Source organism: Rutilus rutilus (genome assembly GCF_951802725.1).
Source record: "Rutilus rutilus genome assembly, chromosome: 8".
Taxonomy (NCBI): Eukaryota; Metazoa; Chordata; class Actinopteri; order Cypriniformes; family Leuciscidae; genus Rutilus; species Rutilus rutilus.
The window spans coordinates 19,396,078-19,413,284 of NC_140222.1; the positions used below are offsets into that span (position 1 = coordinate 19,396,078).

The 17,207-nt window shown below is 40.1% G+C and overlaps 2 protein-coding genes across 2 annotated transcripts in view; both read left to right on the forward strand.

Annotated features, from left to right (window-relative positions):
• LOC311295964 (uncharacterized protein) overlaps nucleotides 1-17,207 on the forward strand; it is a 597,210-nt gene that overhangs the window by 235,672 nt on the left and 344,331 nt on the right. The gene's annotated exons all lie outside the window — the stretch shown is intronic.
• Nucleotides 1-17,207, forward strand: part of LOC311295942 (uncharacterized protein) — a 73,008-nt gene that overhangs the window by 52,482 nt on the left and 3,319 nt on the right. Inside the window, exons 27-35 of the mRNA XM_084417494.1 lie at nucleotides 7,116-7,286; nucleotides 8,140-8,313; nucleotides 9,233-9,403; nucleotides 9,551-9,721; nucleotides 10,473-10,646; nucleotides 10,886-11,056; nucleotides 12,316-12,489; nucleotides 12,573-12,746; nucleotides 13,487-13,660. Coding sequence (XP_084273620.1) covers nucleotides 7,116-7,286; nucleotides 8,140-8,313; nucleotides 9,233-9,403; nucleotides 9,551-9,721; nucleotides 10,473-10,646; nucleotides 10,886-11,056; nucleotides 12,316-12,489; nucleotides 12,573-12,746; nucleotides 13,487-13,660 — 1,554 coding nt within the window. The remainder of the gene's footprint in view (nucleotides 1-7,115; nucleotides 7,287-8,139; nucleotides 8,314-9,232; nucleotides 9,404-9,550; nucleotides 9,722-10,472; nucleotides 10,647-10,885; nucleotides 11,057-12,315; nucleotides 12,490-12,572; nucleotides 12,747-13,486; nucleotides 13,661-17,207) is intronic.

Sequence of the window (17,207 nt, forward strand, 5' to 3'; positions counted from 1 at the left end):
TGTGGGGCACCACAGGGAAGATGGTAGAAAAAAACAAAAAAAAAACAGGAAAAAGGTGTTTTAAAATTCGGCACATGAACTGTTTAAAAAGTTATGAAATGTTAAATGTATATCCTACATTGGCAATGCATCTTGGGAGAAAAAGTTCATTTTTTTCCAATTTGTCTGATGTTGTATGGATAACATGAAAAAATGTAGCTAATTAATTGTTCATTAAATGTTTTAAAAGTTGTCATATGACCTATAATAACAAAGAATACATTGCAAAATGTTACCATAAATGGGCAATGTATCTCGGGAGATACAGAGTGTAACTTAGAAAATAAAGGTCATATTTTGGACAAAAATGCATGAACTGTGTCATTTTAGTCTAGATACATACAAAAATAGCAATGAATCATTTTTCCATCTAATTTATTTATACTTGCCCCTTTAATGGACATCTGTAATGGTTCCATCACACATAATAATTAGATGAATAAATCAATTTGTAAGAAAAGTGAAGTAAATAGTTGAGACATATCTAATTTAGTTTTAAACAGACGTGTGTCTGATTCCTCGCACATTGCCAGGTAGACTTTTCCAGAGTTTAAGTGCCAATTGCCAAAAGGTTCTTTTTTTTTTGTGGACTCATTTTGTGGATGATATTTTTTATATTACCTGTAGTTCAGAGTTTGTGATCTTGTGGCACTTATAAGTAGCAGTATTTTGTAATCAATGTGGAACTTAACAGGAACATAACTGTTGCTGAATTAAATTATAATTAGTTCTAATTCTTATCATTTAATATAAGGAAATTACTGGTCTTTAATATATTTAATGTATTCAGTTGACTTGGATAATTTTCTAATAATATTTACGTAGATAAGCACGTACAAGGAAAATGACCTAACACAGATCATTGCAGAACGTCTCGGTTACATATGGTAACCCTCGTTCCCTGAGGGAGGGAACGGAGACGTACGTCGTGGTGAACGACAAATAGGAATCTCGCTAGAGAGGCCAATCTACTTCGAGTGAAACTAAACGAGCCAATGCATATTGGCGTGCAATCATTTGCATCAGCTGTGCAGCCTCGCAGCGCGGGTATTTAACGAGCAGCTGGTGCGATTGCACTTCAGTTTTTTGCTGAGGAGCCGAGCCGGTGAGCTGGCTGCCCCGGCGGGTCGCAGCAGATGTGGCGACGGGGAAAGACACGGGCTTCCGTTAGGAGCAGCCGTGGAAGATATACACATATGGGATCCCCGTAGGGTCACACATATGGGACCCAGCCTAGACCTGGTTCTCAAGGATTCAGCGGATAAAGGCCTGGCACCGGACGCTCCGCCACGTCCGGGCCGAGGGTGTTTGGAGTGACTCGACAGGCTTTGACTCTGGAGCAATAAGGGTGCACAGTAGGGTGCAGCAAGCCGACAGAGCCGGTACTCACAGTGCTTCTACCCGTTTAGGGTGAGAACACGGGAGGACACGGGCTCTACACGTAGGCTATAGTATCTAGCGAACGTGTTAGGTGTCGCCCAGCCCGCAGCTCTACAGGTATCTGTTAGCGAGGCGCCACGTACCAGCGCCCAGGAGGATGCAACGCCTCTCGTGGAGTGTGCATGCAACCTGAGCGGGCAGGGCACGCCTTGAGCTTGGTAAGCCAAGGCGATGGCATCCACTATCCAGTGGGCCATCCTCTGCTTGGAGACAGCCTTTCCCTTCTGCTGGCCTCCGTAACAGACAAAGAGCTGGTCTGAGGTCCTGACGCTTTGGGTTCTGTCCACATACATACGCGGAGCGCGAACGGGTCAGAGCAAAGCCAGGGCTGGGTCTGCCTCCTCCAGGGGCAGCGCTTGCAGGTTCACTACCTGATCTCTAAGGGGAGTGGTAGGAACCTTGGGCACATAGCCAGGCCGGGGTCTCAGTACAACACGGTTGTCACCCGGCCCGAACTCTAGGCACGATTCGTCGACCGAAAATGCTTGCAGGTCCCCTACCCTCTTGATCGAGGCCAGTGCAATCAGCAGCAAAGTCTTCAAGGAGAGAAGCTTTAAGTCTGCTGACTGCAAAGGCTCAAAGGGAGCATCCTGAAGTGCTCAGAGCACCAGGGAAAGGTCCCAAGAGGGTATGGAGGGGGGACGAGGAGGATTTAATCGTCTCGCCCCCCTAAGGAACCTGACAACCAGGTCGTGCTTTCCAACTGTTTTGCCATCTATGTGGTCATGATAAGCTGAAATAGCGGCAGCGTGTACTTTGAGGGTGGAGGGAGACAGCCTTCGCTCCAACCCTTGCTGCAAGAAGGAAAGCACTGACCCTATCGAACATCTTCGGGGGTCCTCTCTGCGAGAGGAACACCACTTGACAAACAGGTTCCACTTCAAGGCGTACACACGTCTCGTAGACGGCGCTCGCGCAGAAGTGATGGTGTTAAGTACCTCTGAGGGTAAGTCACCTAGAACCTCCGCGTCCCACCAGGGACCAGACATTGAGTTTCCAGAGGTCCGGACGCGGGTGCCATAGGGTGCCCCGTCTCTGAGTCAGAAGATCCTTCCTCAGAGGAATGGGCCAGGGAGGGACTGTCACGAGGAGCATGAGTTCTGGGAACCAAGTCCGGGTGGGCCAATAGGGAGCCACCAGAAGGACCTGCTCCTCGTCCTCCCTGACTTTGCACGGAGTCTGTGCAAGTAGGCTCACTGGGGAAAACGCATTTTTGTGAAGGCCCCGGGGCCAGCTGTGAGCCAGTGTGTCCGTGCCGAGTGTTCCCTCGGTCAGGGAGTAAAACAGCTGGCAGTGGGAGGTCTCTGAGGAGGCAAACAGGTCTACCTGAGCCTCCCCGAACTCTCTCCAAATCAGCTGAACCACCTGGGGGTGGAGTCGCCATTCTCCCGAAGCACAGCTCGTGATAGCTCGTCGGCCACACGGTTGAGCACACCGGGGACATACATGGCTCGAAGCGACCTCAGATGCTTCTGACTCCAGAGGAGGAGATGGCGGGCGAGTTGCGACATGAGACGGGAGCGTAGACAACCTTGTCGGTTGATGTACGCAACGGTCGCAGTGTTGTCCGTACGGACCAGCACGTCTCTGCCCTGAAGCGGCTTTTTTAAGCGGCTCAGAGTGAGACGTGCTGCAAGCAACTCAAGGCAGTTGATGTGCCAATGCAGTTGGGGGTCCGTCCACACCCCTGACACTGCATGCCCGTTGTACGTGGCACCCCAGCCGGTGGGAGAGGCATCTGTGAAACCACAGCATGCCTGGACACCTGTTCCAAGGGGACTCCTGCCCGAAGGAACGAGGGGTCTGACCACGGACTGAAGATCTGGCGGCACTCCGGTGTGATTGTCACCCTGTGAGTGCCATGATGCCACACCCATCTCGGGACTCGGCCGAAAGCCAGTGCTGAAGCGGTCTCATATGGAGCAGTCCAAGCGGGGTTACCGCTGCTGCCATATGCCCCAGGAGCCTCTGAAAGAATTTCAGTGGGACCGCCGTCCTGCCTTTGAACGTGTTCAAGCAGTTCAACACCAACTGAGCGCGCTGCTCTGTGAGGCACTCTGTCTGAGCGACCGAATCCAACTCCATACCGAGAAAAGAGATCCTCTGCACGGGGGCGAGTTTGCTCTTTTCCCAGTTGACCTGAAGGCCCAGCTGGCTGAGGTGCCTGAGCACGAGTTCCCTGTGTTCGCATAACTGATCTCAAGAGTGTGCCAGTATGAGCCAGTCGTCGAGACAGTTGAGGATGCGAACGCCCTGTTCTCTCATGGGAAAAAGGGCCCCCTCTGTGACTTTCGTGAAGACACGGGTAGACAGGGACAGGCCGAAGGGCAGGACCTTGTACTGATATGCTCGACCCTCGAACGCAAGCACAGAACGGCCTGTGTCGAGAAAGAATCGAGACATAAAGTACGTGTCCATCAGGTCGATCGCTGCAAACCAATCTCGGGGACGGATGCATTCGAAAATGCGTTTCTGCGTGAGCATTTTGAACGGTAGCTTGTGAAGGCTCCGATTCAAAACTCGCAGGTCTAAGATTGGTCGTAACCCATCACCTTTCTTGGGAACAATGAAGTAGGGACTGTAGTGCCCTGACCTCATATCGGCTGGAGGGACTGGCTCTATCGCGTCCTTCGCCAGTAGGACTGCGATCTCCGCGCACAAGACATGGGCATCGGCTGCTCTCACTGTAGTGGAGTGGATGGCCCGAAACTTGCGGGGACGCCGGGCACCAATATAGCTCCATACTCCTAAGTTTTCAATGCACATCCGAGAAAGACCCGGGAAAGTATGGCTGTCAGTTCTGAATCTGATTCAGCATAAGCACACACACTATTACAGTGGGAACTCAGCATACTTCCTCATTTCCAGAACAAAACATGCCCTCTCTCCGATGCAGCAATCGACATCTGCCCTCAGCTGGAGCCCTGAATGAAATGCTAGGTTCCTCCAATTTTGAAGGACCAGCAATCCCATCCAGAAGCTGCACAACTTGTGATGCGCTAGAGAGGGAGGGGCCCTAGGGGGTTGGTTCCCCGAAGGAGAAGCCCTCAGCTCTCAGATCACCCAAGCCATTCTACTGAAGTAGACCTCTCCTGGTGGCCACCAGGGAGGGCGCTACAACGAAGAATAGCGCACCTAGAGCGCCGAACGAGCGCTGGGTTGCCGTGACAACCCGCGCTGCAGCCCGGCAGCTCGACGGCACACGACACGCTGAGGAGCGAGAGATCCGTCGGGTTTTCCCCGCGGAAGCTCTCGCCGATCTCCACGGTCCCCCAGAGTGTCGAGCAGACCTGCAGCTGTGTTTTTACACACAAGCAGCGGCTGGCCAACAACAGAGGGGACTCAAACTTTCCGGAGAAAGAAGAGTTGACCGGCGTGCCGACGTGGTCATGTTCCCGTGCGAGAACATGAACCACCCACGAACACAGTCTCACATGTTTCCCAGGCATGCGAGACAGTGATCGTGGCCGTCAGTGAGGACAGGAAACGACCGCAACCAGAAACACACGGGTGGAATGTCATCTTTAGAAAGACGCAACTCACACCCATGTAAGCTCTTTCAGGGAAATACTCTCCTTGGTACTGAAGCACGCAGGGGAACGGTCGCAGCGGACACAGACAGGAATATGCAACCTGTTGTGCGCTGTCTCTCTTCACGGCGGTCTTACCAGCCATAAGAATGGCTATTCAGCGCTCTTGGCGCACCGTTACCAGCTGTGAAAACAGCTTTTTTGTTTTGCTCAGTAACACAAAAACAAAGAAAGAAAAAGAAAGTCGACCCCGCTGCTGCGCTGTATCGCCCGCACCAGACACGAGAGATCATCTTGAAGAGCTTGCTCGTTGTTTGATCACTCAGTAGATTAAACAGCATCGAAACGCTCGGCTCCGAAGCAAAAAGCTGAAGTGCAATCGCACCAGCTGCTCGTTAAATACCCGCGCTGCGAGGCTGCACAGCTGATGCAAATGATTGCACGCCAATATGCATTGGCTCGTTTAGTTTCACTCGAAGTAGATTGGCCTCTCTAGCGAGATTCCTATTCGTCGTTCACCACGACGTACGTCGTAGTGACCGGACGATAGGGAACTCCATACTTGTGTTAGATGTCTCTTATTCACATTGATATATACAAAATTTTAACGGTTGGACCAATAATCTTAATATCTGTCAATGAATGCTAACATAATGTTCTATTTAACAATCTATTTAAGAGTAGTTTAGTGATTATGGGCTATAGTACAAGTGTTGTGGGTTTTGATGCAGTGATCAGTTTTTAGCTCTTCCTGTCCTATGGAAGTGAAGGACTGTAATGGTTCTTGGGGGATAATGTATATATTATATTGGCATGCTTCTGTCGCAAGCGATAATGCAGGTGACAATAGGATACAGAAATATGGTGGTTTTCGTAGTTCGTGTTTGTTGGTCGGATTCCCGGTGACGTTCTTGTAGCCGCTGGAGGTTGTTGGCAAAGTCATGAGCCTTTCCTCTGAATAATTTAGCCCTCCATTTGTGATGCTGTATTTCCAACTGTCACAATCCATTGTGTTTGTTTCTTTTTCATGGACTTTTAGTTTATAAATAATCAGTTTCTGTGTTTTCTTTCTGTTTTCTTCTTTTTCTCATTTTCTCATTGATTACACACACCGTTCCTCATTTCATCATTAGTTTAAGTGTATATTATGCCTTCAGTTTCTGTCATTTATTAAGTAAAATCTGCATAGAACTGATCACAGGTGGTCACCGCAAGATGCATGCCGTGTAGAGCTTCGGAGTCATTGGAATGGTTATATTACTTATTTCAATGGTGGTCGTTTCGCACCCCCCTGGTGCCCGTGAGCGGAAAATCCGCACTTGCAACTTTGAGCCGGCGGGCCGCCGGCCGCCGCGTCAGGAAGGATCGTGTGATATCAGGTCTCGCGATGTAAACAATTGCTTTACGGCCAAAAGAAATCTGCAAAAATGCTGTCATTATTGCGCTCCCTCACGCTGTTTGAACCCGAATGAAGAAGACGTTTTAAAGAATGTCCCATCTGCTTTGATGTCGTTGATCTACTAGCCTCTGGTGTCTGAGAATAGCCAACGAGTTTTTACAACAGTGTTGTCAAATATCTATTCCGAAGCTGTGGGGGGAGCTCTAGAGAGAAACCTGCGAGCAAAAAGCGAGAATACAGCGAAGAAATCCCGAAACTACTGAGCCCTGCTTTAATGTTCATTCGTTTAAACAACCGTGATGTATTGTTCTCTTTTAAAATGTTTGAATTTTGAAACTGAACTTTTTGAAAGAACTGTGTGTCTTTGCCTGCACTTTTTTTTCACTCCTTCCATTTCAGGCGAAGCACATTTCAAACAAGCCTATACAGTATATTATCCAGTTTTCTTCGCGTTTCATGCACACCATTTCATTGCCATCTCGCATATTGGATTGTTCTTTTCTTTTATTAAATAGTTACACTGCTGTTTTAGATCCACTTTGCCTGATTTTCTTCCCCAGGAAATGTGTGACAGCAAGAGTTTCTGAACTGCTACAAATTTTTGACACTGTCAGCCACATGTGTGAACATATATGAAAACCTGTTGAACTGATGTGTGTTGAATATTTGCTGAAAACAAGAAGAATAAATCAGGTCTTCCTGTTTAGGCTGAATAATTATGAGATGACAAAGAAAAGCTGTGCAGTTCTAGCTACTGTTCTCTCCAAAAATACCAACCTGAAAGAGATGGACATGAACAAAAGCCGTCTGCTGGACTCAGGAGTCAAAGAGATCTGTGAGGGACTGAAGAAGCCTGTGTGTGAGCTGAAGATACTGAAGTGAGTATATTTCACCATCAGCTACACAAACCAGATCTAGTTTTATTGTGTAGTATTATTCAGCACATATATCAGTGCCACAGTGACTCGGATACACAGCGTTCAAAGGTAATCAAGAGATCAACATTTTTTGGTTACCTCTGTTTTATTGAGAGATTTAAATATTGGTTGTTGTTTTTCTAAGCAACAGCAAAGATTTATCTAAAAGCAGGCAAAGATATGATTGATTGTCTTATGATGAAAATAGCTGGCTCTTAAAGTCTGATGTGAGTTTATTTTATTTTTTTTATTTAATTTGAAGTAATTTAAGAGAAAATACAGGATATGGATTTAATTTCAATTAGTAACATCTCTAATTTTAAACAGATTGTGATGTAGATTGTTACATGTATTATTACTGTTGCTGACCATTAAAGATTTTGGTCATAAAACGTCCCAACCTCTAAGTAGTTTAAACGGAGCTGCAAGAAATTCACCACGTTGGATTAATCCCCCAGTGATCAAGCAAGAGGTAAAAGAGGTTTGAAAGAAACCAGGCTGCACCGGGGGAGCCACTTCTCCTCTGGCATTACAATTAAAACAATGTCAACTTAACAAATTATAACAAACAAGTGTCTTTGTGGCTTGTGGTTGGCAAAGATTGTTTCAGATTTGGCATGGCAGTAGTTCATTGAGTCTTTGACCTCACAACAGTGAGGCTCCTGGTGACCATTATTTAATTGTAATTCATTAATCAACTTAGACATTAATGACAGAATGTGGTTTTCCTGTGTATCTGATAAGCGATTCAGCTAATTAATAAATTGGATCCACAATGTTAACTTTATTTAAAAAAAAATGTTTGTGTGTGTAGACTTTCAAACTGCAGAATCACAGAAGGTGGTTATAAAGCTCTGGCTTCAGCTCTGAGATCAAACCCTTCACACCTGATAGAGCTGGATCTCACAGGAAATGATCCTGGACAATCAGGAGTGAAAGAGCTCAATGATTTACTACAGAATCCAAAGTTTCAACTGAAGACACTGAGGTGAGTGTTTTTAAAATAATTAAGTCCAGTAGTTTTAAAACAGTTTTTAAACCATCAAAGATGGTTTAATGGTGTCTTGGAAATGACTGAAGGCACTTTCACAAGATATTGTATGTCATTGACATTACTGGCCTTTTAATTAAAGGAGAACTCCGGTCAATTTTAACATTGAGCTCATTTTTTTGTACATTTGGAGTGCTGTCAATACAGAGAACAACGACAAAAATCGGTGTTGCCTACACCGAGTTATTCTATTTTTAAAATTTGCACCCTATTGACTTCAATGGGGCAAGTAGTAAGCCTGCTTTTTAGCCTCTTAACATCCTTTAAGTGTCATTACAAGTGCACAGAAAATGTGAGTGATTCCTTCCGAGTGAACACGAGTGGATCTGACTGCAGTAGATGTTAGAGATATTAATAAAAATGAAGTTAATTCAGCCAGCGCTCATACCTTTGTTTACATCCTGTTTTCGGTGGAAGGCCATACTAATCGATTGTCGAGTTCACGCGCATAGGTTTAGTACCTATGATCACGCGCGTGAACTCGACAATCGATTACTATGGCCTTCCACCGAAAACAGGATGTAAACAAAGGTATGAGCGCTGGCTGAATTAACTTAATTTTTATTAATATCTCTAACATCTACTGCAGTCAGATCCACTCGTGTTCACTCGGAAGGAATCACTCACATTTTCTGTGCACTTGTAATGACACTTAAAGGATGTTAAGAGGCTAAAAAGCAGGCTTACTACTTGCCCCATTGAAGTCAATAGGGTGCAAATTTTAAAAATAGAATAACTCGGTGTAGGCAACACCGATTTTTGTCGTTGTTCTCTGTATTGACAGCACTCCAAATGTACAAAAAAATGAGCTCAATGTTAAAATTGACCGGAGTTCTCCTTTAACGTCTGTCTCCAGGTTTTTGAGTCAAGCTACAGAAAAAGCCTGTCAGTATGTGATTGGAATTGTGGGTAAAAACCCGTTACTCCTGAGAGAGCTGAATCTGAGTGATCGTGAACTAGGAGACTCAAATGTGAAGAATCTTGTTCCTTTGCTGCAGGATAAACACTGTAAACTAAACAAACTGATGTGAGTATTGTGTTCTTTTATTACTGTATATCTGAAGTATCTTACAGGAATCAGGTGACCATAACACAATAATCCTTAGTAATCACTGAATATTGGTATCAAGTACTTTGTATTTGTAAATTCTCTCTCTCCTCTTCAACATTTTAGGCTGTGTAATTGTGATCTAACAGAGGAAAGCTGTTCAGCTCTCGCTACAGTCCTGAGATCAAACTCCAGTCTGAAAGAGCTTGACATGAGCAACAATAATCTGCAGGATTCAGGAGTGAGGAAACTCCAGGACGAGTTAGAAAATAAAAACTGTAGACTGGAGAAACTCAGGTGATTTAACAAACCACTGTTTATTTTTAATAATGAAATTATCTTCTGGTCAAAGTTTAAATATTTTATTATTAGTAAACTGAAGAAAAGACATGCACTTTAAAGACTGATGTTATACATTGATCATACTATCATTACTAATAGGGATATAAAAAAAAAAAAATTGAGGCTTAATATTAAGGAATGTGAATTGTGCAATAAAGAAGTACTCCAAATAAAGTTGAATTATAATATTTATATCACCAAGTCTCAAGCAATATGTCTGTAAATATGTTAATGGTATGTAGTATACTGAGTGTTTTTTCACACTTGAGTCCTCTTTAAAAGAACCAAACTCAGACTCCTTTAAGTAGACCAAGAGGAGAACCAAGTGAAAAAGGACCCAGTTCTCTTTGCGTTCACACTGTCCCTGAAAGACAACTCTGATCATTTTTTGGTCCACTGAAGTAGGAATGTGGTCTCAGACCTCTTTGTGTTCACACTGTTGCTCTTTGGATCTAGTCCAGTTCAGTGTTTTGATGACTGACCCTATGGCCTTCAATATTGTATCCCATTCCCTTACATTGTATGTGCCTCACTAACCAAGATATTTGTTTGTAAATGATTATTATTATTAATTATTATTATTAAGTGTTACGTATTCTTAGTATGAAATACGTTTTTTGTTTTTGTTTTTTACTAGGGATGCATTTGAGTTTTTACGATATAAAACATTTTTCAGTATTTAGTAATTCAATTCTCTTTTCTATAGACTTTCATACTGCAGTATCAGTGAAGAAGGTTATAAAGCTCTGGCTTCAGCTCTGAGATCAAACCCTTCACACCTGATAGAGCTGGATCTCACAGGAAATGATCCTGGACAATCAGGAGTGAAGGAGCTCGATGATTTACTACAGGATCGAAACAATTCACTGAAAACATTGAGGTGAGCTGTGATGAAATAACATTTTATTTTATTTTATTTTATTTTATTTTATTTTATTTTATTTTTATTTATTTATTTATTTATTTATTTATTTTTGTTTTTCAATATATTTCTAAATTTGTTGTTGTATCAACGTTTAAATGATTTCAAGAGGTTTTTATTAATATTTTCTATAGTTTCCATTATACCATAAATGTGTCATAACTGAATTGAATCCTGCTTCATCTTCTCTTCTGCAGGTTTTTGGGTCCTGCTGCAGATGAAGCCTGTCAGTATGTGAGAGGAATTGTGGGTAAAAACCCGTTACTCCTGAGAGAGCTGAATCTGAGTGATCGTAAACTAGGAGACACACGAGTGAATCAGATCGCTGCTCTACTGCAGGTTAAACACTGTAAACTCAACATACTTCAGTGAGTATTTCACATGGTTTAAAATATTTTTTAGTTGACCATACTATGTCATACTTTTTCTCTGAGGGAGTCTTATTCCCTTTCACAAACAACATACACTACCGTTTCAAAACTTTGGGGTCAGTAAGATTTTTTAATGTTTTTAAAAGAAGTATCTTCTGCTCACCAAGGCTGCATTTATTTGATAAAAAAACAATAAAAAAACATATATTTTAAATATATTTTAAACTGTAATTTATTCCTGTGATCAAATCAGAATTTTCAGCATCATTACTCCAGTCTTCAGTGTCACATTATCCTTCAGAAATCACTCTAATATGATGATTTGATGCTCAAGAAACAAAACAGTTGTGTACAATTTTTTTTTTCAAAATTCTTTGATGAATAAAAAGTTCAAAAGAACAGCATTTATTTAAAATAGAATATTTTCTAACATTATAAATGTCTTTACTGTAACTTTTGATCAGTTTAACTCATCCTTGATAAATAAAAGTATTGATTTATTTAATACTTATACTCAATATTACTGTTTTTGTTTGTATTTTTAATCAAATAAATGCAGCCTTGGTGAGCAGAAGGTACTTCTTTTAAAAACATTAAAAATCTTACTGACCCCAAACTTTTGAACGGTATAGTGTATATGAAGTACGACACAGATTTGTCACTGCTCTTGAAGCCTCACTCACACACCTCTCTCTCTCTCTCTCTCTCTCTCTCTCTCTCTCTCTCTCTCTCTCTCTCTCTCTCTCTCTCTCTCTCTCTCTCTCTCTCTCTCTCTCTCTCTCTCTCTCTCTCTCTCTCTCTCTGGTGGATTCATTCAAATTCATTAAAAAAATATTACAGGTCTACTTTATTTCATTTCAGAATTCTAGATCTGAGCTGTCGATAAACGAAAATATAGGCTATATATAACTACATATCTGTTCTGTCAGATTTTGCACTGCAAAACATTCAACATGACAAAACAGTCAAGACAGCTGTTCTCTCGTCCATGTTGGCAAATAATCATGACCAACCGGCATGAATTATATACATAATTTAATAGCACGGCCATTCAAAACCAGGGTCTAGTAAAACGATCACCGAAAATCATTTTGGGCGGGAATTAATGTAAACACAGATATTGGATACCAGTCCTGTCTAAAGTAATGTAAATAGGTGGGCCAAAAAAATTGATATGGTCAAAAGATTGGATCTGTGCATTAAGACTTACAGAGTAAATGCAGCCTTTGTTTTTTTCTTCTTTTTTCTGTCTTCAGGCTGCGTGGATGCAGTATTACAGATAAACAGTGTCTCATCCTGACTTCAGCTCTGAAATCAAACCCATCACACCTGAGAGAGCTGGACCTGAGTGAGAATGAAATAAGAAACACAGGAGTGAATCACTTATGTGACGTACTGAAGGATTCACACTGTAAACTGGAGAGATTGAGGTCAGTAACATTCACATAGGCTTAAAGTAAAGCCTGGGAAAAAATAGTTTTGGTATTTGAATGTCACATTTCTCTCAATATAGGTTAAGAGGCTGTAAAATGACAGATGAAGGTTGTTCTGCTGTGACTTCAGCTCTGAAATCAAACCCATCACACCTGAGAGAGCAGGACCTGAGCGCGAATAAACTAGGAGACTCTGGAGTGAAAAACCTCAGTGATCTACTGATGAAAAAACCATGCAAGCTGGAAAAACTAGAGTAAGTTACAATATACTTAACAGCAGATACTGTTATTCAGTGTTTAGTTTAAAGTTGGTATAAAAAAATAATAATTATACACAATGTTAATTTTAGTAGTGGATATTAATGCACTTATTGTGGATGAACCATAAAGTAATTTGCCCTTGAAATCTTTAGATAAAACTTGATCTTTCTGAGATATGCTCACTTGACGTCTATGACTTATACATAAATCAATGCACTTCACTTCCGCTAAGCCAATTGCATTCAGAGCTGCCTCCATTACAGTATACATTGCTCATTCTCCATCTAATCAACAACAGACAAAAATCAAGTCTCAAGTCCCTAATCTGTCCCAAGTATGGTGGAAGATATAAGATGCCCTGCATTTTCTTTTTTTTTTTTTTTTTTTTTCACAGTTTCACTCTGAAATATGCCATAATTCAGTTATAAAAATCGTTTAAAACAATGGTTCAGTTTAATGCTAACTTGGCAAAATTTGTATTTAGGGATTGTAAACAGCACTTCATGATTCATGACTTTCTCACATTTCAATTTTGAAAATAGTATATTTAAATGTTATTTTTTCTAATTAATTTATTATTTAAATGATTAATTTATTAATTGTTCTTAATATCTTAATCTACTGTACATTTAATGAAACCTATACTTCTTTTGTCTGTTTGTTGTATTAAGTGTGGGTTTAGGAATGCATTTTACTGAATCTGGCTCATTGTTCTTTCTCTTTCTTTCTTCAGTCTGTGTAAATGCAGTATTACAGAGGAACAGTGTCTCATCCTGACTTCAGCTCTGAAATCAAACCCATCACACCTGAGAGAGCTGAACCTGAATGGCAATAAACTAGAAAACACAGGAGTGAATCACTTATGTGATGTACTGAAGGATTCACACTGTAAACTGGAGAGACTGAGGTGGGTAGTATTAAGTACTAAGTACTTAATGGTTAAACCATGGTAACTTAAGGTAACAAGTTTCCATTGGTTTAACCATGGGAAATATTCACCTACAACAATTTAAACTAAGACACTTTATATAGTTAATATTTACGTGATGCATTGCTGCCGCATACATATTATTTTTTTCTCCCAATTATGTCGTAATAACGAGATCTTATGCCGTTAAAACGACATCTTTTTTCTCGTAATAACGAGATCTTATGTCGTTAAAACGACATCTTTTTTTCCCTTATAAGGACATGTGTAGTCATGTACAAAATATGCCTTTATCCACATAAAATTGACAGCCTATCGCGCCTTTATCACACGTTCAAAAAGCTTAAGCAAATAGTAGCAGCCCCCAATCATGCAAAATTAATCAATGAGGCCCTTTTTTGAAAATATATTTTATATAGGCTTTTTTATATTTTATATATAAGTTTTTTTTAATATGATATATTATATAGGCCTAATAAGATTTATGTTTGTTAATAGGCTATATATTCATTACCTAGAGATATAATTAAACAAAAAGTAGTCAAAACACATCTAACAGAACACAGCCTAAGTTGTTTATTTTTTACAACATTGTGTTCTTATTTTGTTTAATTAACGAAATGTCAATCTTCGTCTTTATAACAGAAGATACAATACAATACAAAAATCTTCAAGATGTATAACGGATTGTCACCTTATAAACAGTCCTTTAATGGAATAATACACCCTTATAATAAAGAAAAAGCTTCAGTGATAAAGAATATGAACGCAATGCATTTAATTATACGTTAAGCGTTTTCCTTCCATAGAAACCCTTTATTATAAATAGGTGGCTCTTAACGTGTCTTTCTATGGGAGGATGGCATTGCGGTGCACAGCAAATATTCACTGCATTCAATGCAAATATTCAATGGTATTCAATGCAAAGCAAAAATGAAAAATACAAGTAGCCAATAAAATAAACAAATTATTGTGGCATTAATTAGCCCATAAACAATATTTATTTTAACACCAGCGTTGGGCGTTTATCTGTATAGGCTAAGTGTTTCAGCCGCCCTTTTCAAACTGCCGCAATAAAATGCAACAGAATTTGATTAGTTAAACATGAAGAGGATTATCCGTCTGGCATGGCCGCTCGCTCTAACGTTAACCTAGATAAATATTTGCTATTTATCTAGGTTAACGTTAGAGCGAGCGGCCATGCCAGACGGATAATCCTCTTGAAGCGCATATCCGAGTGTTTGTGCAGAGTGTGGAGCGCGCACTATGGATGGAGGCGCCGGTGCCATCACTCGCATTTTCCTATCAACAGTGGAAACAACTTAAAATACTCCATCATTTCTGGTCATACAGAAAATAATAATACATCAGTCGCAACTACTTTTATTTGTGTAAACTCACAACAACAAGAAAACGGTGTGCTTTTGTAAAATAAAAGAAAACGAACAGGGCGCGCTTTCATGATCTCTGTGAATTGGAGCGCGTCTCAAAAATGAAATGAAAAACAGTGTGCAGACAAGCCTCACAGACATGAGAAATATAACTATAAAGTTTATAAAAAAAAATGTCCACCAACGAAAAAAATCCAATCGAAAGCAAATACGGTACCATCTGATTATGTAATCGGCGCATCTAGGCTACATTACAGCGGAGATGTATGGAGATATGTATGCAGCCACTGATTTAGAAAAGACTAGTTCATTAATAAACAATTAAAATGCTTCGTTATTTTTTTCAGACAGCCTACATTTATTATATCATTAGCCTACTTTTGCCGGCGCTTTGCGGCAAGTTTTATGCATGCGCTTGAGCGCGGAATATAGGCTACAGCCTATATGCACCCAGGATTGAATATAAACGTGCGATTAGTCCTTATAGCTTAAATGAATGACTGCTAGTCTAAAAAAATCCTTTAGTCTATGGCAACTCTAATCAATAGCCTACAGTTAATATTTGACATTATTTCATTAGTAATTAGTATCCAGCTCTTCACATTTAATTAGTTGAGTTAGGGTAAATAATGAACTAATAAAATAATAAAATAAATTATATTATATATTTCTATATAGCATTGCTTATTCCACCACACAAAGGACTGTTTATAAGGTGACAATCCGTTATGTGAAGATTGTAGGCTGTATCTTGAAGATTTTTGTATTGTATTGTATCTTCGTATTGTATCTTCTGTTATAAAGACGAAGATTGACATTTCGTTAATTAAACAAAATAAGAACACAATGTTGTAAAATTTTCTGTTAGATGTGTTTTGACTACTTTTTGGTTAATTATATCTCTAGGTAATGAATGAAGATATAGCCTATTAACAAAAATAAATCTTATAATATAGGCTATCATATAGCCTATATATATATATAAAAAAAAACTTATAGGCCTATTTAAAATATATTTTCAAAAAAGGGCCTCATTGAGTTTTGCATGATTGGGGGCTGCTACTATTTGCTTAAGCTTTTTGAACGTGTGATAAAGGCGCGATAGGCTGTCAATTTTATGTGGATAAAGGCATATTTTGTACATGACTACACATGTCCTTATAAGGGAAAAAAAAGATGTCGTTTTAACGACATAACATCTCCTTATTACGAGAAAAATATGTCGTTTTAACGACATAAGATCTCGTTATTACGAGAAAAGATGTCGTTAAAACGACATAAGCTCTCGTTATTACGACATAATTGAGGGGAAAAAAATAATATGTATGTGGCAGCAATGCGTCACCGTAAATATTAGGTATGCATTGAATCGAAAATTCTGCGTCAAAACCGAAATCAAAACTTCAGGATGCACTTAGCCAAAAAACGATTCATTAGAAATGAATAATCAATTAATTAATCAAAATTATTTAATAACCAACAATTAAAATTGAGTTGTACAAACATTTAAATTGCACCTATGGCGAGTTTTAAATCAACTTTTTAACAACAGAACGGTTTCTACTCCAGTTTGTTAGTGAAATATAAACATTTAAACAACAATTAATGGTAATAACTTGTTTTCATGACAGATTTATTACAAACATAACATGTTTTTGTGATGTCTTCATTATATAGTTTAAGTAAAAATATAATGAATATGTAAAAAAGTGTATTTAGCAAAATGCGCTTAACTAAGTTTATGAGTTCATGGACATTGAACAGCTTTCTTAACATAAAAGTAACATTAAGTGTATAGGCTACAAGCTGTTTTATTGACGTCTTTCCCTGGTTGAAACACTGAAGGATTACATGAGACTTACATGAGACATGATTAATTTCAATAAAGTTGTAATGTATCTCTCAACATACTTTCTGGTGTTCACCCATGTTTATTTTGTGCTGTAACTAATAGTAAAGAGGAGATGATCGGTTCATGTGCACTTGATCTGTGCTCCGCTTGAACTGAGGCTCTACAGTGATCTGTCATGGCGCATTAAGAGTGCCGAAACATCATTTATTTTTTTAATTTAGCAATAAAATCGACAGCATTTTAAAGTTGAGACTTTGCTTCATATTAAAAGTAACAAAGCTTT